Here is a 21,110-nt window from a genome sequence, read left to right on the forward strand (position 1 = left end):
ATGTTCAATATATAATGTGTGTGTGGGGGGGTGTGGGGGGGGAGAGCGATTCTCCCCAAATCTCCTTTCAAGGAGAGACTTTTGAATTAGTTTCATTTCCATGAAAAGGAGGTGACGTTGGCAGTGGGTGCCGTCCGAAAGGGGAACTCCATCTGACTGTCCCTTTTCCACGAGCCCCCCAAATCTCCAAAGTGTGGATGACGACGAGCATGTTTTGAAAGTCATTCTTAGAGAAAACGTCCTCCACCAACGCATCAACATCGACGGCATTGCAACAAACGGGCGGAAAATTTGGCGACGCGTTGGAGTCTGGAAATGGGCGAGCGGTTAATCTTTAACTTTCCCCAATCCCAGCGTGTTGGCTTTCACACGCCGATTAGACGCAAAACACGTCAACGTGTCCTTTTTGGAAAGGACGATGACATTTGCCGGGTTATTTTTGAAGGACTCCATCAAGGTTGGAAAAACCGCCTTTCGGAGGTTTTTCAAAGAGATCCTGCCAAAAACTCGCTTTTCCAAGTGCGCTCATATTCAACACGGCTGCGGGACGGCCTTGAAAATAACACCGACGCACACGAGCAAATCCCAAAGCGCCCCCGCATGGGGGATGCGGTCTCGCACGCGGAATGCAAGGACGGCTGCAGAAGACTTTGCGCTGTCATGATTGTGTTTGTGACCAGCAGGTGGCACCGTAGGACTCTCCCCTGCAGCTGCACACCTGTTGCTCATTAGGTCATTAGTGCCTGAAAAGAAGGCCCACTTTGCGACTTGCCGCCGTCAACTTTTGTTTGATGCTTTGGATTCGTTTTGTCGTTCGGACTTTGTTTCGGACGCCCGCGTCGTCCTTTTGCGCTGCCATCAGGGTTTATGAAATCTCCGGCGTGCATTAAAGACGACTAATCGGGATTAGCGAGGCCAGTCCGTCGGGGCGCGGCCAAAGGCGGCGCAGGCTCGCGAGAGAGCGCGGAGAGGCGGCACGGCGGCCGCAGGCGCGTGAGGATGGACGGCAGAGGAAGGCGAGGAAGCGACGGCTCCTTCAAGCGCTCGTCCGTCAAACGCAGCGCCTCGTCCGGATCGCAGAGGGTAGGTCCGACCTTCTCCCACATTCTGCACCGCACGCCGCCATCCTTTTGTTGAAGAACAAAAACCAAAAAGTTCAGGTACCTGGACATGATTTGACTTGAAGTCTCAGGAGACAACTTCAAGGCCTCAGAAACAAATTCACGTCTCCAGACAGCGACGACTTCCTGCCCATAGAGACGACCCGATGTCTTCAAAGACACTCTTGGAGATGACTTTGAGTCCTTCCAGGAAATCGGTCGTCAGTAGAGACGGCCGGATGCCCTCGGAGACGACGGCGGGACAACTCCAAGTCAACTCGTTGTCTCCGCAGATGACCCGAAGTCCTCCGAGACAATTTGCCATCCTTGATGACGACAACTTGACAGTCATCATGCTAAAAAAAAAAAAAAAGTTTTTTAAAGAGACTAAAAAATGTCCTTGTAGACAGGAAGTAAGGGTTTGATTGACATGTACACACTTGATATATATATGGATCCTACATACGTACTGTATGTCTATTCATCTATATATATATATATATAGATAGATAGATACACAGAAGAGAATATATGTAGTGCATATGTACATATGACTTTATGTCTTGTATGATGATGACAATGTAAACAAGGCTTAAGTTATGTTCATGTTAATCCTCCATTATGCAGAGTGCAATGTCACGCTGTGTGTGTGTGTGTGTGTGTGTGTGTGTGTGTGTGCGTGTGTGTGTGTGCGTGAGCACAATGAAACATTACCACAGTGGTTTAAAAGCTGAGCAGGATTACATATTTTTATGTTTATTGTGTAAGAGGATTTGGAACCATCAAGAAATGGAAAGCTTCACTCTCGTTAAAATTAGGCCGCTTCTTTTAAACACACACACACAGGTGCGCGCACCCGCACGCTGAGGCGCACTCCGCCTTCGTTGCAAACTCGTCGCCGTCTTTGATGAGAACGATGACCGCGGTGTCGTCTGCCAACTTTAGGAGTTTGACGGCCGGGTGTGTCGAGGTGCACTCGTTCGTGTAGAAGGAGAAGAGCGGTGGCGAGAGGACGCATCCCTGCGGGCCTCCGGTGCTGAAATGAATGACAAATGTAGTCAAGTGTGTTTGGGTTTCTCACTCTGTGGGAGTGGCACCTTCCTCAAAACCCCTTTTTGGATTCAATGTTGTCAATTGGGCAAAGCGCTCCTGTTTGTGGAGTGAGCCGAATTGAGTTGACGTCCGCCGTTAAAAACAAAACAAAACGGAGGCACCCCACAAAAACGACACCGATGCTCATGCTTAAAGGACACGGTAGGAAATACGACAGCACGGGAGGCGGCGTCATAACTCACTGTCGTCTCGTTTCAGCTGCAGAGAGTTTGGATCGAGAAAACCTTCCAGAAGAGAGAATGCGCACACATCGTGACAGGAAAAGACGCCGGCAGGTACGCAAATGCGCTGTTAAAGTCCGTCCATCCGTCCGTCCGTCTACTTTGGCTTCTGCCGGGTCGGGTGGTGGCGGGTGCGTCCGAAGAAGGCGGCGCTCATCCGTGCCGACGGCTAAAGAGAGTAGAAGCAGAAGAACGGCAAGAAAGGCAGTTGTTGTTCTGCCGGCAGGTGCGGCTGCGGCCGGCCGGTGGCGCAGCACTCGGCGGTCCCGGAGGCCGAGCGACCGGAGGTCCGACCCCCGGAGCGCTGGACCGCCCTCAAGCACACCCGGGCCGCCCCCACCGACGCGTACGGCGTCATCGAGTTCCAGGAGGGAGGACACGTCAACAAGGCCATGGTACGGTACGCCGCCGATCCTCTCCCTCCCTCTCCCTCCCTCTCAAGTGGCCACATTTGCTCGACATCGACGGTGGCCCGTCCGGCGTATTTTTTTCATGCGTGGTCCCCCCCCCGTTCCCCCGCAGTACATCCGCGTGTCCTTCGACTCCAAGCCGGAGTGCCTGCTGCAGCTGATGGTGAAGGAGTGGTCGCTGGAGCTGCCCACGCTGCTCATCTCGGTCCACGGCGGCCTGCAGAACTTTGAGCTGCCCCCCAAACTGCGGCAGGTCTTCGGACGGGGGCTCATCAAAGCCGCCGTCACCACCGGGGCTTGGATCTTCACCGGCGGCGTCAGCACCGGTACGTCCGACGGGCGGTGGCCAAATGGCCGTCCGGCCTCCCGAAACACAAAGTTGGGAGCGGACGCAGGGAATGCGTGTCCCGGGGGGGCTGGGGGGGGGGTGCGTTCGTATCGCAAGGACCAGAAGCTACTGCCTTGACCTGAACTCAATTCTATTCAGTATTAACATTTTCGATGATTCACATTGCGATTGGCATGTACGGCGCGCACCCCCCCCGCCTGACCCCCCCACTTCACCATTGACTTGCCATGTCCTATGAGAGCCAAGTCGGGATGTCCTTTTAACTGGAGGGCGCGCGTGTGCGGCAGGCGTGATCCGCCACGTGGGCGACGCCCTGAAGGAGCACTCGTCCAAGTCCCGCGGCAAAGTGTGCGCCGTCGGCATCGCGCCCTGGGGCATCGTGGACGACAAGGACCACCTCCTCGGCAGAGACGTGAGACCAAGCGCCGCCTTCGGCTCATGCCTTCCCTTGCAGCCTTTTTCTTTCGGACCGCCTCGCGTTCCGATTGATGTGAAAATCCAAATTTCATTTCCATTCCGATTGGAGAAAAGTCAGCGACACCTCGGCGGTTTTGGCGCAGGTGTCGCGTCCGTACGGGACGACGGGCAACCCGGCGAGCAAGCTGGCCGCGCTCAGCGCCGGCCACTCGCACTTCATCCTGGCCGACGACGGCACGGCCGGCAAGTACGGCGCCGAGGTGGCGCTGCGCCGGCACCTGGAGAAGCACGTGGCGCTGCAGAAGATCAACACGCGTGAGTGGCCCGCCGAGGCTTTTGGCGCCCCGCCCCCGACCCGACCGGCTCCGCCCCTCCCCGCCTGCGCGCAGGTCTGGGTCAAGGCGTCCCCGTGGTGTGCCTGATCCTGGAAGGGGGCCCCAACGTCATCTCGGTGGCCCTGGACAGCTTGCGGGAGGAGCCGCCCGTCCCCGTGGTGGTGTGCGACGGCAGCGGACGGGCCTCCGACATCATCTCCTTCGCGCACAGATTTTGCCAGCCCGACGGGTGAGCGCCGTCTCCGCGCCGGCCTTGCCGTTTTGCTCGCCGGACTGAAAAGCTGGCAAACGCTTGAGTTTCCTCAAGCGGTTGGACGTGCGAATTTTGCCGGAGGTCAAAGTAGCGCTTTCGTTGCGTTTTCGCTCGGGGGTGGGGGGACACGCCGGCTCCTTATCTCAAGCCGACCGTCCGGAACTCGGGTCTTCGACTGTGAGTTCTTTCTTCTACTTTGGAGTCCACCAATCCTCCGTGAAGAGTGCCGGAGGGAGCCCCTTCTCTGAGAATTCTTTGGACGATCCTGCGATTGGTTTTCCGTTGAGCGGCTCGGGTCTGGGGACCGGACGCTACGAGAGGCGCCGAGAACCAAGCGCCGGTTGGGATGCGAGGGGAGAAGGAGCCTTTTGCGTCGCTGCTCACAGTCTTTGGAAGGAGCGTTGGGCGAGGCCCCTCCTTGGCCTCAAAGTCGTCGGTTTTAGTCTTTGGCTTTGGACCGGGCACGGCACTTGATGTTTAGTTGGACTTTCTAGCGTCCTCGTTGCGGATAAATCGTTTTTTTGGGGGTTTGCGGCGCTTTGCGGACAGAGGCGGTCGCTCGGGAAGTACGGTGGCGCTTGTCAAGCCAGCCTAAATCCGCCGAGGGCTCCCGCCGTTCCGCCGCTTTCCAGGTCCGTGAGCGAAGACGTGAAGGAGCAGCTCCTGGTCACCATTCAGAAGACCTTCAACTACAACCGCGGCCGAGCGCAGCAGATCTTCCTCATGGTCATGGAGTGCATGAAGAAGAGAGCGCTGGTGGGTCGCCGGCCGAGCGACTCGCCTCACCCCGCGCGCGTCCGCCCCCGCGAACTGCCCCGCGGGCCCCCCGTTGGGCACCTAATCTTTGAAACGTGGTTTGCCGCCGGGTTTCAGATCACGGTCTTCAGGATGGGCGGCGAAGGCCAGCAGGACATCGAGATGTCCATCCTCACGGCGCTTCTCAAAGGTCAGAGTTCAGCGTGACGCCTTGACGGCGAGGGACTGACGAGCGCGCGGGTGTGCGTGCAGGCACCAACGCCTCGGCGTGCGACCAGTTGAGCTTGGCTTTGGCCTGGAATCGCGTGGACATCGCTCGCAGTCAGATCTTCGTGCGCGGACACCGCTGGCCTGTGAGCACGCTGGCACTCGCGCCGTCCCCAAAGGCACTTCCTTGGTTTGAGCTCAAAACCGCCTCCGACCAACTGTTGCCGACAACACTAGAAGTCGCGGCGAGGAGATTATTGCTAACCAAAGCTAGAAACCAATTGAGAAAACATTTTCGTTCATTGAAAATTGAAAATTATGGAAGGGGGTGGCGGGCGAGGTATCGGAATCCAACGAAAGCGGTTTTTCTATCCGGTTTTGCAATCTGAAAGACTCCCAATGGAGTCCATTTGCCAAATCCTCGCACGCCAACGGCTGGCGCTTCTTTTCCATTTTGCCCAAAATAGAAACAAACCAACTCTCAAAACGAATTCAAACCAAGGGAATGAAAGAAAAAATAAATAAAGGAAGCGGCGGTACGATGACAAACCCCAAACTGTCATCACCTCGGTCTGGACCCGACGCGAGTGTTCGTGTGCAGCCGGTGACCTTGAGCGAGCGTCCCAAAAGCCCGGCGGCGGCCCAGCGCGCGGCGGCGGCGGCCACCAAAGCGAAAGCTCGGGGGAAGAAAGGAAAAGCCGGGAAAGCCAAAGTGGAGCCCCCGGAGGAGACGGACCCCAGGAAGCTGGAGCTGCTCGGCTGGGTAAGGCCAGCGTCCCGACGCCGACTCTGACACCGACACCGACACCGATGGCTTAAGGAGCGCTGTGGTGCTGCGGCAGGTCAACTCGCTGGAGCAGGCCATGATGGATGCCTTGGTATTGGACCGCGTCGACTTTGTCAAGCTTCTGATCGAGAACGGCGTCAACATTCATCACTTCCTCACCATCCCTCGTCTGGAGGAACTCTACAACACGGTGGCCGACCCCCCACGCGGCTCCGCCTCCTCCGCTGACCTGACCAGTCCTTCCTGTTTGTGTCCCCGCATTGCGCAGAAGCTGGGACCCGCCAACACGCTGCACTTTGTCGTCCGAGACGTCAAGAAGGTCGGTCGCACGTGATTGGCGGCATTGGCATGGAAGAACACCTCTTGGTTTTCTTTGGAGTTTCTTTGCGTCTTGATGACTGACGTGAGCGTTTTGTTGGCTCTCTCAAGGGGAACCTCCCTCCAGACTACCAAATCACCTTGATCGACATCGGATTGGTTCTGGAGTTCCTGATGGGCGGAGCTTATCGCTGCATCTACACCCGGAAGAGCTTCAGGGCTCTCTACAACAACTTGTACGGCCTGAAGCGGGTGAGCTAGCCGCAAAACTCGCGTGCGCGTCTTAGGCCTCATCCTTACCCTGGATTTTCTCCGTGGGCTCCCTCTAGTGGTACGCGAGAGAATCGCCGTCTCGGTACGCGCCGCTTTTTGAAAAGTTGATCGAGCGTTTCGTCGGGTAGCGTTTCAGTCTTTCACTCTTGCGTAACTTGCTCTTCTCTGAGTATTCTGACCTTATTACTGACCTCATAATCCGTCGGAACTCAACGAATGGAACGACTTTGACAAGGTGGGACGTCCCCCGATGACAGTTGGCCTTTTGTCTTCCAGCCCAAAGCCTTGAAGCTGCTCGGCATGGAGGTAAATGTCGCACGACCCGCGCGGCGGCGTCTGGACGCGAGGGCGCACGGAAGGCAAACGTTCTCTCTGGCCGCCTCCAGGATGACGAGCCTCGTGCCAAGGGCAAGAAGAAGAACAACAAGAAGAAGGAGGAGGAGGCGGAGGTCGACGTGGACGACCCCGAGGTGAGCCGCTTCCAGTACCCCTTCCACGAGCTGATGGTGTGGGCCGTGCTCATGAAGCGCCAGAAGATGGCGCTCTTCCTGTGGCAGCGGGGGGAGGAGGCCATGGCCAAAGCCCTAGTGGCCTGCAAGCTCTACAAGGCAATGGCCCACGAGTCGTCCCAGAGCGAGCCGGTGGACGACATCTACCAGGACCTGGAGAATAACTCCAAGTGAGGACGCGGAGGGGGGCGGGGGGCTGCGGCGCGCTCGCCCGGGGGCTGCCCGTCCTCAACCCGTGTTTGGCGCGCGGCAGGGAGTTCGGGCAGCTGGCCTACGAGCTTCTGGACCAGTCGTACAAACGCGACGAGCAGGTGGCCATGAAGCTGCTGACCTACGAGCTGAAGAACTGGAGCAACTCCACCTGCCTGAAGCTGGCGGTGGCCGCCAAACATCGGGACTTCATCGCGCACACCTGCAGCCAGATGCTGCTGACCGACATGTGGATGGGATGCCTGCGCATGGGCAAGAGCAACAGCCTCAAGGTACGCGCGCCGCCGGATGGCAAACGGGAAGGTTGGCCGGACGGCGGGCCGTCTTTGCTTCCTGTCGTCCCTTCGACAAAACGCCAAAATACCACGCCCGCTTGTCCCGACCCGTCTTGGTGCTTTCGATTGAAATGTGTCTTTGCGCGGCTCGCTGGTCGGGTTTGCTTTCCGCCCCCCCCCCCCAAGTAGCAATGTTGCAGTTTTAGCGAGGGCTACGTGGGGCAGATACGGAGGAAGCGAGAACCGCAACGCCGGCTCCGTCCTTTTGCGACCCGAACGGCCGCTCGAAGCGGTCCGGCGTTTTTGTTTTTGCTTGACCTCTTCTTGCCATCCAAGCGTGGCAAAGCCTCCGAGTGCCCACTTCTTCCGCAGGTGATTTTAGGAATCGTCTTCCCGCCCGCCATCCTCCTGCTGGACTTCCGCCCGGGCGAGGAGACGTCCTTCCGCTCGTCCGAGGAGAGTCAGGGCAGCGGAAACAAAGACGATGACGACGCCAAGTCCGGCAAGGTAGGGGTTCCCGAGGAGCCCCTCTGTCCTTCCTACTTTGACCGGGCACTGAACATTGGGTCCAGGACGCCGCTTCCAACGTGGACGCCACGTCCAAGAAAGGAGACGAAGAGGACGACCGAAAGAAAGGCGGCAGGAGGATTCCCGTCGGCAGGAAGATTTACGAGTTCTACAATGCCCCCTTCACCAAGTTCTGGTTCAACACGGCAAGTAGCGGTCACGGTCATTCGAGGCCTCCCTCTTTGTCCCATCTGGCGACGACAAGCCCGCGGGTAGGCAAACCGCAATGGGGTCCGGCAGGGCTCCGCCGGCGATGTTCTTTCTTTTGGCGCTCCGGCGCAAGGCCATTTTGGAAGGGCTTTGTGACCGCGGACGTCAGAGCGACGGGCCCCGCGGTCATAGGGCTTCTTGAGAGTGGACTGTTTGAAGCGGGATGGGACCTCGCGCGGGTCCAGGGATCTGGTCGAGTTCTGTACGAAGACCGAAGCCAGCTGGTCAGCGCGGACTCTCGGGGAGAACGTGCCGAGGTTTTGTCGGCCCTTCCGTGGAGAGCGAGTTTGTTCATCTTGGTGGGCGGAGACCATCGATGGCTCAAAATGCGCGCCCACATAGTTCGACGAGCACGTCGCGGCGGCGTCTCCGTGTTACCGGCGATACCTTGCTCTACCGGTGACATCCGAGTCCACGAGCTAACAACCAGTGTGCGTCGGTAGAACCGCACCCTAGGTCTTATTAGTGACCTTTTCCCACCACTGTCTAATATATTCGACGCCTTAGTCTTCGTGGAACCACGGGGGACGTCGATTTTGACTGCGTCAAAACCAGGGCGGACCAGTCTTGGTCTTACTAGAAAGGCGCCCACAAATAAAATGTATTATTATTATTATTATTATTATTACTGGCCAAGACTTTCCCACCGGCATGTGATATGTCTGTCCTTCGCCAATCGGACACATTTTGAGGAGTGAACGACCGGGGCGCACTAGTGTCGATGTCTGCTGGGCATTTCAGATCTCGTACCTGGTGTACCTGATGTTGTACAACTACATCATCCTGGTGAAGATGGAGCGCTGGCCCTCGCTCCAGGAGTGGATCGTCATCTCCTACATCATCACGCTGGGGCTGGAGAAGGTCCGACAGGTAAAAAAAAAAAAACGCAAACTGACTCGTGAAGTTGAGTTATCAATTTGGATGACGGTGGTCGCAGTTGCGCCTCCGATACAGCGGGGGCGGGGGGGGTTTCTGAACACCGTGGATGCGGGTTTTTTGGGGTTGGGGTTCGTACGACACAACGGTCATGTGACTTTTCAAGATCCTAATGTCGGAGCCGGGCAAGCTGAAGCAGAAGATCAACGTGTGGCTGGAGGACTACTGGAACCTAACGGACCTGGCGGCCATCTGGGTCTTCGTCCTGGGCCTGCTGCTGCGGCTGCACAACGAGCCCTACATGGGCTACGGCCGCGTCATCTACTGCGTGGACATCATCTTCTGGTACATCCGCGTGCTGGACATCTTTGGCGTCAACAAGTACCTGGGGCCCTACGTCATGATGATCGGCAAGATGGTGAGCGCTCCGCCGAGCCCGCCTCCCGCTTTTGCCGCGCTACGCCGAACTCCTCGGAGGTGCCGTTATGCATCATGGTCGGCGAGTGTCTTGCGCCGCCGACGTTCTCGGCGAAAGACGTTTTTGCGCACTGCTGCAATGTCTACATTACAAGCGACGTTTTTCCGTGACCCGTCTCCACGACTGCATTTTACCTGGGGATCTCTAGAACGACATCTCACGAGCCTGTGGTAGTAGAACCGCTTACTCGTGATCCTCCAGTACTGCCATCCACTCCGAATGACATTTCCGCACACTTTTTCGGGCCGAGCGAGTACCAGTAGCGGGTACCCGGGCTGACCGCGAGAGGTACTTGCGTACTCTGGCCTTTGTTGACTTTGGTGTACGTAGGCAGGGCGAGGGGACTCGGGTCCTGCCATCCCCGCTGCTGCAACGCGCCCAATTGAAATGATCAGTTAGTTGGCGAGAAGCCCGATGACGCCCCTGAAAAGGGGCGACGGCGGCCCTCGAGGGTCCCGAATTCGTCCGTCCTTTGCGTTTCTCGTTTGTTCGACTTCGCGAGTCGGGCTGACGGCCCTTTTTGCGCGTCTCAGATGATCGACATGCTGTACTTCGTGGTGATCATGCTGGTGGTGCTGATGAGCTTCGGCGTAGCCCGGCAGGCCATCCTGCACCCGGACGAGGAGCCCACCTGGCGCCTGGCCCGCAACATCTTCTACATGCCCTACTGGATGATCTACGGCGAGGTGTTTGCCGACTCCATAGACCGTAAGACTAGAATTCATAGTAAGGCTCCCCCTTGACGCGCTTCTGCTTTTTCGTCCGTCTTCACTCCACGCTACCATGTCCACGTTGAACGACCGACAGCGACCTCACGCGCATGCCGACAAGCAAAAACGCAAACCCCCACACGGGCGCAGTTTGGAAGGCGCACAAACGCACTCAAATCCCAAGCGATTCACCGAGATTCACAAATACGTGCGCGCACATAGCACGGGCAGCAATTTGAAGCGTTCTTGGGCTAAAGTCTGCAGCTGAGCTTCCAGTGCAGCAGGGGGCAATAGCACCCGTTTTACTCTCGGCACGTCATGTCACACGTTGTTGTCGTCGTTGTTGTTTTGCCTTGGTGTTGTCGTGAGATTTGTTTCGTCTTGCCGTCAGACTGAGTCCGTCTTCTTCCTCCTCTTCTCTTTTTCCCCCGTTCAGTTTACGCCATGGAAATCAATCGTAAGCAAGAGCGGCTGGCCGCCATGGCAAGGTCCTAAGAAGATTGTCACGTTTGCGTTTGTTTGTGCGCACGCGTCAGCTCCGTGCGGGGACAACATGTACGACGAGGACGGCAAGAAGCTGCCGCCGTGCATACCCGGCGCCTGGCTGACTCCCGCCATCATGGCCTGCTACCTGCTGGTGGCCAACATCCTGCTGGTCAACCTGCTCATCGCCGTCTTCAAGTCAGTAGGCGCGCCGGCGCTCGGCCCGTCGCCATCGCAGCCTCGCGGTCCTCGTTTGACGCGCCCACGCTGTCCTCGCCGCCTTGCCGTGGCAGCAACACCTTCTTCGAGGTGAAGTCCATCTCCAACCAGGTGTGGAAGTTCCAGCGCTACCAGCTGATCATGACCTTCCACGACCGGCCCATCCTACCCCCGCCCCTCATCGTCTTCCCTCACGTCTTCATCGTCCTCAAGCGGCTCTGCTGCCGATGCGCCGGCCGTCGGCCGCCGCGCCGCGACGCCGACCGCGACGACACCCACAGACGCCTTCGTAAGACCCCCTCCACCGCCCCGTTAACCGAAGTACGCCGCGTAACCAAAAACGGAGTCCGACGCCGGTCCGAGTCCAGGTGTTTGTCAACGCCGTCGCGCCAAAAACACCGCTGCGTTTCGCCGGCCCGAGGGAAAAGAAACGAGCCGGGATGGCAGGAGGAGGTCGATTGCGACAGGGATCCGAGTCCAAACGTCCGGCGAATCGACGGCCTTTCCGGAGCGTGGCCGTCTTGGAAACGGGGCAACTTTGGGGGCAGGGAGTAACCGTTTTTTTTCTCTCGATTCTTTTCGGTGCCCGACTTCAAAATGGCAACCGCAGAGACCCAAAACCACACTGAGACCCATGGAAGTTTAGTGAAACAGTGGCGCCGTTTCTCATCAATTCAATTTTTGCGAGAAAGGTGAAGCTTGGTTTCCTGGGCGTGGCTATTTTGGAAGCAGGAGTTGGCCCAAACAGATCGAAACAAAACACCTAACTAGAAGCCGTGTGCGTCAATGGTCCAAGTCCAACCGTTGGCCCAATCAGTCGCCATTTCATGGGAAATGCCGAACGGGCTGTCGCTCATCTAGCGCTTTGCTACGCAACACGCTTCACACCGTCTCCTCATTTCCCTGCCGATGGCACAGCATCGGGAGGGTTCGCTATCATGCTCGAGGACATTTGGACATGGCCACAATGGCTGGGGATCGAACCCGCAACCTATGGATTCATTTTATTATTCCAATCTTTTAATAAAAAGAAAGGTTGCAGAAAGAAGTTTAAAAAAAGGAACAAACTGGGTTGGGAGTTGTCCTCTCGACTACTATTTCATAAATGGGTGTTAGCCCAGTTGTGCGCTGATGACTCCGAACAAATGCTCTCGAGCCCTCCCGCCCTCCCTGACCTACGCCCAAATATTTCGAACTAAAAATTTGGACCGGCATTCATTTAAAGGCGCTGCTTTTTCCAACTCTTCCGCACTTGGCCTCAAAAAGCGTCTCGATTCCCTGCAGACGCCACAAGGTAGTCGACTGGCTTTGAGATAGTTCCTCGGCGCCAAGACTTAGCCCACCCAAAATACAGCTCTGTCACAGCTGTCACCACCGATGACTTCTGCGATTCGGCCGCCTTCTATGTTTGCAGAGCTGCTTCTGGGCGCGGACGAGCTGAAGAGCCTCCATGAGTTTGAGGAACAGTGCGTGGACGAGTACTTCCGAGAAAAGGACGAGGAGAAGCAGTCGTCCAACAACGAGAGGATCCGAGTCACCTCGGAGAGGTCGGCCGCCGCTCCTCCTCGCGCCGGGAACATTCCTTGGCAGGAAGTTGTTGAACGTGGTTGACCATTTGCTTTTTCCTTTCACGGGGCTGCCGGCACGTTCACGTCTCGGGATGTGGAACGACGCGGCACATCGAGGGAGAAGAAAAGCCGCCGAGCGCAAACGCTGTGGGTTTTTGCCGCAGGGTGGAGAACATGTCCATGCGCCTGGAGGAGGTGAACGAGCGCGAGCATGCCATGAAGGCGTCCCTGCAGACGGTGGACCTGCGCCTGGCCCAACTGGAGGAGTTCTCGGCCCGCATGATGAACGCTCTGGAGAAGCTGGCGGGCGTGGAGCCCGACCACTCCGGGGGAAGTGCCCGAGGCTCCGCGGCGGGCGACGGCGCTGGCCGGCGCGGCAGCTTCGATAGCGTCGACGCCGGCAGCCTCTACCGCTACCGGCCGGAGCACGACGTCGCCTCGGTCGCCGGAAGTCCGGAGAGACGAGCGCCGTGCCCCGACACCGGTAGGACGGCGTCCTCGTGGGGAGGGAGGGTAAAGCCAGATGGGAAGAGTGGAAAAACTCAGGCTCCCGGCCACAGTTAAGGCTTCGAGTCTGCGTTGGGGTTTGAATTCTGTCTCGAGCTTTGCGAGCAAAGTTGGGATTTGGAACCGGCAATACATGCCGCGCTTAAGGTATGAAGACAACTTTGGGTTTGGCACCAGGGGTTCGGGTTCCAAATGAGGCTTTCTAGACAGACTTTGGGGTCCAAGCCCTAGTTTGGGTTTGAAGTTAAGATTTGAAGAATACATGCCAAAGAGACACAGGGAATTAACTTCACTGTTACAACCTGTTCAGAGGAGCGTCGACACGACAGCAACGGCAAAAGAAGGCCTCGGACATCACTTCAGCTTTCAAATGAGGGCTTAGCGCCAGGGCTAGGGCTTGAAGAGCCGGTCTCAGTTCCCGTCTCAATGGCAAAGCCCACACGAGCCTCTTAACGTGCGAGCCGCCAGCTCAAAGGCCTCTTTGTGCCGCTCGCTGTCTCCAGGCGGCGTCCGGTCCCCGGAGCCGGATCAAAGTCGAGAGCCCGCTCGGCCTTTCTCCGGTGTGGGCATCTTGGTCTCCCCGTGCGAGTGCGCCGACAACGAGGAGGCGGACGCCGCCGCCGATGACGACAGGAAGTTCCCGGCGCTACGCTCCCAAAGTCTCAACGTCCGCCCCGGCAAGAAAAGCGGGACGCCGCGCGCGGCCGCCAGCCTGGTGGACCTCGCCCGTTCGGACCTCCGCCCGAGTCTGCCTTAAGAAGGCGGTAAAGAAAGCCGTTACATAGCGTTTGGATTGGCATTTCATCATGTTCGTTTCATCAGCTGTCATCACTTGGGGGAGGGAAGTGGGGCGGGGGGTTCCGGGTGAAATACCAAGACCGGAAGTGGACGGATGCCACACTGGGAGGAAAACGAGGAAAGGTTCATCATCGCGTCCAGTCGAACACAGTTGAACACAGTTGAGTCATCAAATATGAAATGGGAAGCCAATTTTTGGAGGACCCTACGGAGCCCCTACTAAGGTGACGTGCTGTCAATCACCGCGGATTGTACACTGCTGGCTAAATGCAAGCGTTCTTTTTCAAGTGTTTGTTCCCTCGTGGCCCGTAATTTGTGTGTGGGGGGGGGTCTGTGGGGGGGGGGGGGTGGAGCAACGTGACAAGTATATTTTGACCTTTGTTCGTCGTTATTATGATAGTTTTACAGAGTATAATTAAAGAATGTTCACATTATTCAAACGATGCCAGTGTGTGTGTGTGTTTTTTTTTGGGGGGGGGGGGCTTTATTAAGCGACTGTACACATCGGAAGCATCACGTATGACAACATAGATATCACGTTAAGCAAAAACCTTTTGAAATGTCAAAGTAAATAAATGAACGCCAGGGGTCCTAAATGATCATGAACATTGAAAACATTCAAATGGGAACATGATTTTTATTCGCCGCGGTGAAAAGTTGCGCTTGGAAACGCCCGAGCAAGCAAGTGACGCTTGCTTCTGGAATTTCGAGCGAGTCAAGTGCGAAGTCTGGTTGCAGTGCGGCGAGGTGACGCCGCGTCACTTCCGCTTCATCTGTTTCCGGGTCAGAGCTATTTCCAGGAAGTAGAAGATTTGTTTTGAAGCCGACGACTGTTTCGAATCGGTGCCATCTGAAAAACGTGAACAAAAATCGCCGCGGTGGGTGGTCGGGGAGACAGCGACATGGCGACCACCATCAGCACACAGCGGGGAGAGGTAAGATGCTTTCTTTTTCTTTTGGGGGGGGAATTTTGCGGGTCACTTCCGCAATCGCATTGAAGGCGTGCTTTGAGGCACCAAAACAAAAAACAAAACAAAAACGCGACTTGGACGCGTGACTTTTCTCACCACAAAAGCGGAACGTTGGGACGGCTTTCGGGGCTAATCTCCGCAATGGGCTCGTGTAGCTAGCTGGCTAGCCGCTAAAGCGGGCGGCTCCGAGCTTCGATGGCTCTATCTGCGCCGGCCGCCGTGACGAGAATAGACGCCCCTCAAAGGACGGCAACGTTTCTGAGCACGTCGTTTCCCCCCAAAACAAAAATTGTACTCGACGGTCTGGCGACGAACGGGACTTTCGGGGATTCGCTGTTTGAACGCGACGAATTCTGGCCTCTCCTCCTGCTGCGCGCGCCTTGGCCACCGGGGGGCAGCACAATACATGTCGAATCAACGCTCATCCGGCGACTGCGGCCGTCACGAAGCGCTTTACTGGGGACGCGGAATGTGAAATAACAATAGCGCAACACCACTCGAAGCATCGGAAGATCGACCGTAATGCAATCGTAGCAACTATTCCCGGGCGCGCTTTGTGGTTTGGAGCGATTCGAGATGACCGCAGTCCTCATCGTGCTGGATTTTTTGCGCGTAGGTGTACGTGGGCGAGCTGCCGCAGGACTTCCTGCGCATCACGTCCACCCATCTTCATCATCATCAGCAGCACCACCACCCTCATCATCAGATTCAGTTGGACGCGCAGGCCGCACGTCAGCTGCAGTACGGCGGCGCCATCGGAACCGTGGGGCGACTGAGCATCACCGTGGTCCAGGTAATGCCGCCCCATACTCAAAACAAATCTGGACTGACTAACTCACTAGATATGGGGACGATCTCTCGCCAACTCCTCTTTGCCTCTCCTTTTATTTTGTGCGGCGTTCTGTTCCGACTCATCAAGTCGACTGGCGTCGGAACAACCACTTTAGCCTTTATTGACGTAGCGCAGCGGTCGCCAAACTACGGCCCGCCTCCACATTTGGTCCGGCCCCCCTGAACAATACCAGAGAGTCTTTTGATGTATTTTTCATCTATGTATATTTGTATTTTGTCATAAAATAAAACATTCCTTAGTTATGAACTATTTTCATGATGAACTATGAGCTAGTAACAATTTCATAAACACATACAGTATAAGGTGACATTTGTTCCATCCTTCTGTGGTCTGTGCCGTTATCTGGCAACCCCAGAAAAAAAAATCCTAAAACCCGTCCCTCTCAAAGAGGATTCAAGTGGCAAGTCGGGCGAACGCGGGACTGGAGCGAACGGCGCGCTCACGCTCGGCGCCTGTCCCCCCCCGCCCCCCTTTTGCTTTCCAGGCAAAGCTGGCCAAGAACTACGGCATGACTCGCATGGACCCGTACTGCCGCGTGCGGCTGGGCTACGCCGTCTACGAGACGCCGACGGCGCACAACGGAGCCAAAAACCCCAGATGGAACAAAGTCATCCAGTGCGCGCTGCCCCCCGCCGTCGACTCCTTCTACCTGGAGATCTTTGACGAGGCGAGCGGCGCCGCGCGCGCACACGGCCGTCGGAAACGCGCGCGACCGTCCGCTTCGTACGCGCCGCGAGAACAAACTTTGTCTCGTCGTTTGGGGGGTGGGGGGGAGCACGAGCGCTTCCTTTTTGGGCCGGCCGGGTCCTGATTGTGTCGCTTCGTGGGCTCAGCGGGCGTTTTCCATGGACGACCGCATCGCGTGGACCCACGTGAGCATCCCCGAGGCCGTGCGGGAGGGCAGCACGGCGGACGAGTGGTTCACGCTGAGCGGCCGGCAGGGCGACGACAAGGAAGGCATGATCAACCTGGTCATGTCCTTCTCGGTGAGTTTGCGCGCCCACACTTTCCCGCCGGCGTGGAAGAGAGCGCGCGGCCCCGCCCACGTTGGCGCCTTGTGTTTTTGCCCTGCAGTCCTTCCCGGCGGGGATGACGACGCAGCCCGTGGTCCTGATGCCCTCCGTGTACCAACAAGGCGTGGGCTACGTGCCCATCGCAGGTCGGTGCCGCCGCTCACGAGACCTTCCGGAAGCCACCTCGGGTGAATTTGGAAAAGCGAAAACGGCCCAATTCGTGGCGCTGCCATCGCTGCCGATTGTTTTGCTTTGGACGCGCCCACGCGGGAGGCTGACTACAAAGTTGCGGTTGTTACATTTCCAATTCGGCTCGGAAAGTAGAGTGGAAGTTTCAAAGTCCAGATAGGCCGAAAACCCGGGGGCCGGCGTTTCAAGCTTTGAAATCGGGGGACCTTTTGGCGGACTCGTCGCTTGCGTTTCAGGTGCGGCGCCCGTGTTCAACCAGCAAGGCGGCGGCGCCGTGCCGTCACCGCCGGCGGCGGCGGCGTGCTCCGAAGCCGACCTGAAGGCCCTGCAGGACATGTTCCCCAACCTGGAGCGGGACGTGGTGCGCAGCGTCCTGGAGGCGCAGCAGGGCGACAAAGACGCCGCCATCAACTCGCTGCTGCAGATGGCCGAGGAGCTGTGAGCGCGCCCGGCGCCGCGCCTCCTTCCTCTCCCGCCGTCACGTGAAGCCCACCCGGACCCCCCCCAACCCCCTCGCTCGTCCTTGTCAAGCCGCCGTGAGTGACCCTTTTGTCATTTTCTTGTGGCGGGCGTGTCCTTCTCCCCGCCTGGTCTCCGCATGCGCATTCGGCCGCAATCTCCATTTTCACGCCGAGTGTCTGCGCTTCCGCGCGCGAGATCTCGCCGGCCAAAGAAGTCGAATAAAGACATGAAATGGGAAGCTTGTCGTGGAGGCTTTCATTCGCATCGCATGCCTTGCGGCTTTTTCCTTCCATGATTCCATTTTTTACACAAACAAGGAATTTCTTTACCTGCAATGATTTGATAACTACTGGAGGTGTCACTATTGGGTGACCAACACAGTGTCAATACCGTGCCGACACAGTTTGTGAGGTGTGTCAATACACTCCTTGAGGTATCATCGTCCCATCACTACTTTTCTATATTCCGTTTGTTTTTCGAAACGGCCCGGCCCCCGGGCGGCTCGCTGAGCTCCCCCTACCCGGAGCGCACGTACCGGATGCCGCCTGCGGAGCTTCTGAGGGGACGGAGCCTTCTCCGTCGCCGGCGCTTCCCTCCGGAATGACCTTCCGTGACACGCTGGGCGAGACCCACCCGTCCCCCGTCCCCCGTCCATTTTCAAATCTCGTTTGCATCTTTATTCTTTGGATTTTGACCCGATGAGAGACTGAGAGCATTTGGTGGTTTTCTGGTGTTTACCGCGCATGATTCGTTTGCATCGCGATTGACCGCTTTCACCTTCTCGTTGTATTCTTGGTCTCTCGATGTGATTTGTAAAGCGCGTCGTTCCGCCCGCAGCTGTTGTGACGCGCGCGAGTCAACTCGAGTCGCATTGTATCGTCACATAGTGTCGTCTCGTGACAGGAAGACAAATGCGAATCTTGAAACCGCATCCACCGAGTCATTTCTCGATGCGTTTATTGCCCAAATGTTTTCCGAAGCGGGAATCGGCGGGAAGACCGAGCGGGAGCGCCGGCCGGCTCAGGGTCCCGGCAGCTCCTCGAGGCAGGCCGCGGCGCCGCAGCGACACGCTTCCACCACCACGACGCTATGCCGCAGCCTGGATCCGTCGGGGCAGGTCAGCTCCACCGCCCGCCGGCTGGTGGCGCTCTCTCGGCAGCACTGGCACCGGTGAGTCATGGCGTCGGCGGCCGCCGAGTACCTGCAATTTGACGGTTGGCCCGAATCGCATTAGAAACGATGGCCGGAGTGCAGTTCTTCGCCGGCCCCAAAAAGAAAGGACTTTCTCGACCGCAGCACTTTTCCTGAATCGGCTGGCCAATTAACTCGTTCGGTACCAGTCAAGTCTAGACTAGGAGTGAATGAGTTAATTGCCTGCCCTTTTTCGGCCTACTATGGACGGGGTGTTTTCAGAAATTCCAAAAGTTCGTTTTCAACAACCCCGAAAAATCGGGCCTTTGAACAGCCAGCTGCGTGGCCGTCAATCTCCGATCGTGCAATTGTTGACTATCGATTGCCCGGCCCGATCGCGTTCGGCCACGCCAGGCCGTCATCTCGGCCTGGATCGAACCGTCGTCGTAAACGAGGCCAATCCGCAGCGCCGGCGGCGACTCACGTGGACGAGCTCTCGCATTGCCCGGCGCAGGAAGTGACGTTGACGGGTCCGGCGCTGCGACAGCCGTTCACCTCCAGGACGGCGGCTCGCGTCCGCACTTGGCACACGTTGCGCAGCTCACCTAAAACAAGTGCCTTGCACATTACATCGCTGGCTGACGTCACGACCGCTTCACGGTTAAAAAAAAAAAAAAAGGAAAACTTACAACGTCGACAGCAGCCGTTGACGTCGGTGGTCTCGCTGCCCTGCAAGGTGAAGCTTAACGATCATGAGCGATTCGCTTGTTGGCGAAGATGGCACTGAAATCTAAGCCCCGCGACGATGACGTCATGCGAGGGGCAACTCTGTCGCATTCTCGCGTCGCGAGTTTGACGCATCGGTTTTTGCTTTGGGGTCGGTGTGGGAGTGCAGAATGAACCCATTCCGAGTCGGTTGCGGAACTGGAGCAAAACTTGATTCGGTCTTTGCCTCGTCGTTCCCCGCGCTTGCTTGAATTGGGATGACCGAATCAAACGATGAAACGGCGTGGCGGCATTCGGCAGGGTGGGGGCGGTTGTGACTTACGGGTCGGCAGTCCAGCGGGTTGAAAGCGGGGCAGGTGGTCTTGGTCTCCATAGTGTGCAGGTGCCCGTTGATGCGCTGGCATGTGAACGTCAGACAGGCGTCGCCGGGCCACACCCACGTGCTGTTCACCTGCACGCGTGCCAAACAAACACACGCCCCCACGCATGACGGCGGTGTCCTTGCGCTCGCGTCGTCGTTTTGTGCGCGCGTATTCGTGTCACCTCGACGACGTGCAAAGCGTTGTCGGGAGTGACCACGACGCAGCCGGCGGTGTCGGCGGCGAGCGTCGGGCAGAGCCCGGGTCGTGTCTCCACTTGACAGGATGCGTTGCAATACGCGACGAAACACCGGCCAAAACCGTCGCTCGCGTTGTACACAAACTCACCTGCAAATGCACAAAAATGAACATCTCCAGCTTGTTGGGAATGTTGCATTTTATCCACATTCAAGCGATGGCGCTACCTTGACTTGTTGCATGTTTCCTTTGTTTTTAAAGAGGACTCGAGTGCACAATATACATAAGATAAGATAAGATATCCTTTATTCGTCCCACACTGGGGAAATTTACAGCCTCCAGCAGCAAAATATGATCAAACTTTCAAAAGGAGAATGTTAAGAAATCAACTGCTATGAGATATAATCAGTGATTCAAAAGTCACGCAGGCGCGCACGTCATGTTCTATTATGTGTGCTGCTGTAAATGAGCCCGGCCCAGTGGGAGCCCTGCAGGAGCCCGGGCCCCGTTCAGTAAACGGCCACTGCGTTTTCACTTCGCTCGAGCACGGGCATTTCGGAAGCCTCGATAAACCCGGAAGTCAAGGTACCACTGCAAAGGCAGGGTGACCTACCAGGACGGTACGGAGTCCCGTTGAAAAAACAGCCACACAACTTTGGATTGACTGGGACAGAAGAGGCTGAAGCTGTGATCCTGTCTCGCCCGGTCGTGCTTGTTGGACTTGTGTACACAGTCTCAGTGCCGGCAAGGGTTTGTGTTACGGGTCTGATAATTGTGGTCCCAAGAACATGCGTTGGAGTCAAATCAGTAGTACTGTAGTCAACTGTAGTAGATGTGGTTGTTGGCCCAGGGGTGAGTCTGGGTGTTGTTTCACTCTTGAATATGGTTCCCTCTGCTGCGGTTGTTTGTCCGGGTCTGGTGGTAACCACAGACTGATGGGAGGTTGGTCCTTTGGATTCGGTAATTGTTGTAAAATGTGGTCCAGTGAATGGAGGTTTCCCCACAATGGTGGTTGAGGTGGTTGTTGGACCAGTGGTGAATCCAGGTCTCGTTGTCTCACCTCGTCCAGTTGTTTTCTCACTCTTAGTTGTTTTTCTGCGTCGAACAATAATTTTGCGATGGGTTGGTTTTGGAACATTGATAGTCGTGGTACTAAAATAGGGTTGGGATGTTGCGCCTGTGTATTGTGTCGCAGTTGTTTCACCAACAGCTGTCGGAGACGTGGTTGCTGGCCCAGCGGTGACTCTGGGTATTGTTTT

General features: G+C 56.9%; 3 protein-coding genes across 4 annotated transcripts; 2 read left to right on the top strand and 1 right to left on the bottom strand.

Annotated features, from left to right (window-relative positions):
- The first annotated feature begins 807 nt into the window (after positions 1-807).
- LOC127598876 (transient receptor potential cation channel subfamily M member 1-like) lies at positions 808-13,988 on the top strand. Of its 2 annotated transcripts, XM_052062416.1 has the most exons (28): positions 808-1,083; positions 2,412-2,488; positions 2,661-2,829; positions 2,957-3,170; positions 3,481-3,605; positions 3,754-3,925; positions 4,000-4,174; positions 4,831-4,954; positions 5,072-5,144; positions 5,207-5,307; positions 5,763-5,924; positions 6,004-6,138; positions 6,217-6,267; positions 6,378-6,518; positions 6,816-6,845; positions 6,926-7,218; positions 7,302-7,530; positions 7,906-8,040; positions 8,106-8,246; positions 9,052-9,180; positions 9,353-9,604; positions 10,198-10,372; positions 10,811-10,831; positions 10,911-11,055; positions 11,151-11,365; positions 12,491-12,623; positions 12,809-13,128; positions 13,655-13,988. In XM_052062416.1, exons 1-28 carry the CDS (start codon positions 1,000-1,002, stop codon positions 13,906-13,908), a joined length of 4,275 nt encoding a protein of 1,424 aa, XP_051918376.1. In that variant the 5' UTR covers positions 808-999; the 3' UTR covers positions 13,909-13,988. The 2 variants fall into 2 exon arrangements, with proteins under 2 accessions (XP_051918376.1, XP_051918375.1); XM_052062415.1 differs by having other exon boundaries at positions 6,004-6,267.
- Positions 13,989-14,705: 717 nt separating this feature from the next.
- tollip (toll interacting protein) lies at positions 14,706-17,675 on the top strand. Its single transcript, XM_052062419.1, has 6 exons — positions 14,706-14,884; positions 15,537-15,713; positions 16,258-16,440; positions 16,607-16,759; positions 16,848-16,932; positions 17,212-17,675. Exons 1-6 carry the CDS (start codon positions 14,852-14,854, stop codon positions 17,415-17,417), a joined length of 837 nt encoding a protein of 278 aa, XP_051918379.1. The 5' UTR covers positions 14,706-14,851; the 3' UTR covers positions 17,418-17,675.
- Positions 17,676-18,357: 682 nt separating this feature from the next.
- LOC127599854 (mucin-2-like) lies at positions 18,358-20,989 on the bottom strand. Its single transcript, XM_052064067.1, has 7 exons — positions 20,912-20,989; positions 20,465-20,783; positions 19,838-20,001; positions 19,617-19,745; positions 19,258-19,297; positions 19,053-19,173; positions 18,358-18,638 (listed from the first exon to the last, which is right to left on the bottom strand). The coding sequence occupies exons 1-7, from the start codon at positions 20,987-20,989 to the stop codon at positions 18,458-18,460; spliced, it is 1,032 nt and encodes a 343-aa protein (XP_051920027.1). The 3' UTR covers positions 18,358-18,457.
- Positions 20,990-21,110: the final 121 nt, after the last annotated feature.

The sequence above is a fragment of the Hippocampus zosterae genome, chromosome 4 (genome assembly GCF_025434085.1).
Source record: "Hippocampus zosterae strain Florida chromosome 4, ASM2543408v3, whole genome shotgun sequence".
Classification (NCBI taxonomy): domain Eukaryota; kingdom Metazoa; phylum Chordata; class Actinopteri; order Syngnathiformes; family Syngnathidae; genus Hippocampus; species Hippocampus zosterae.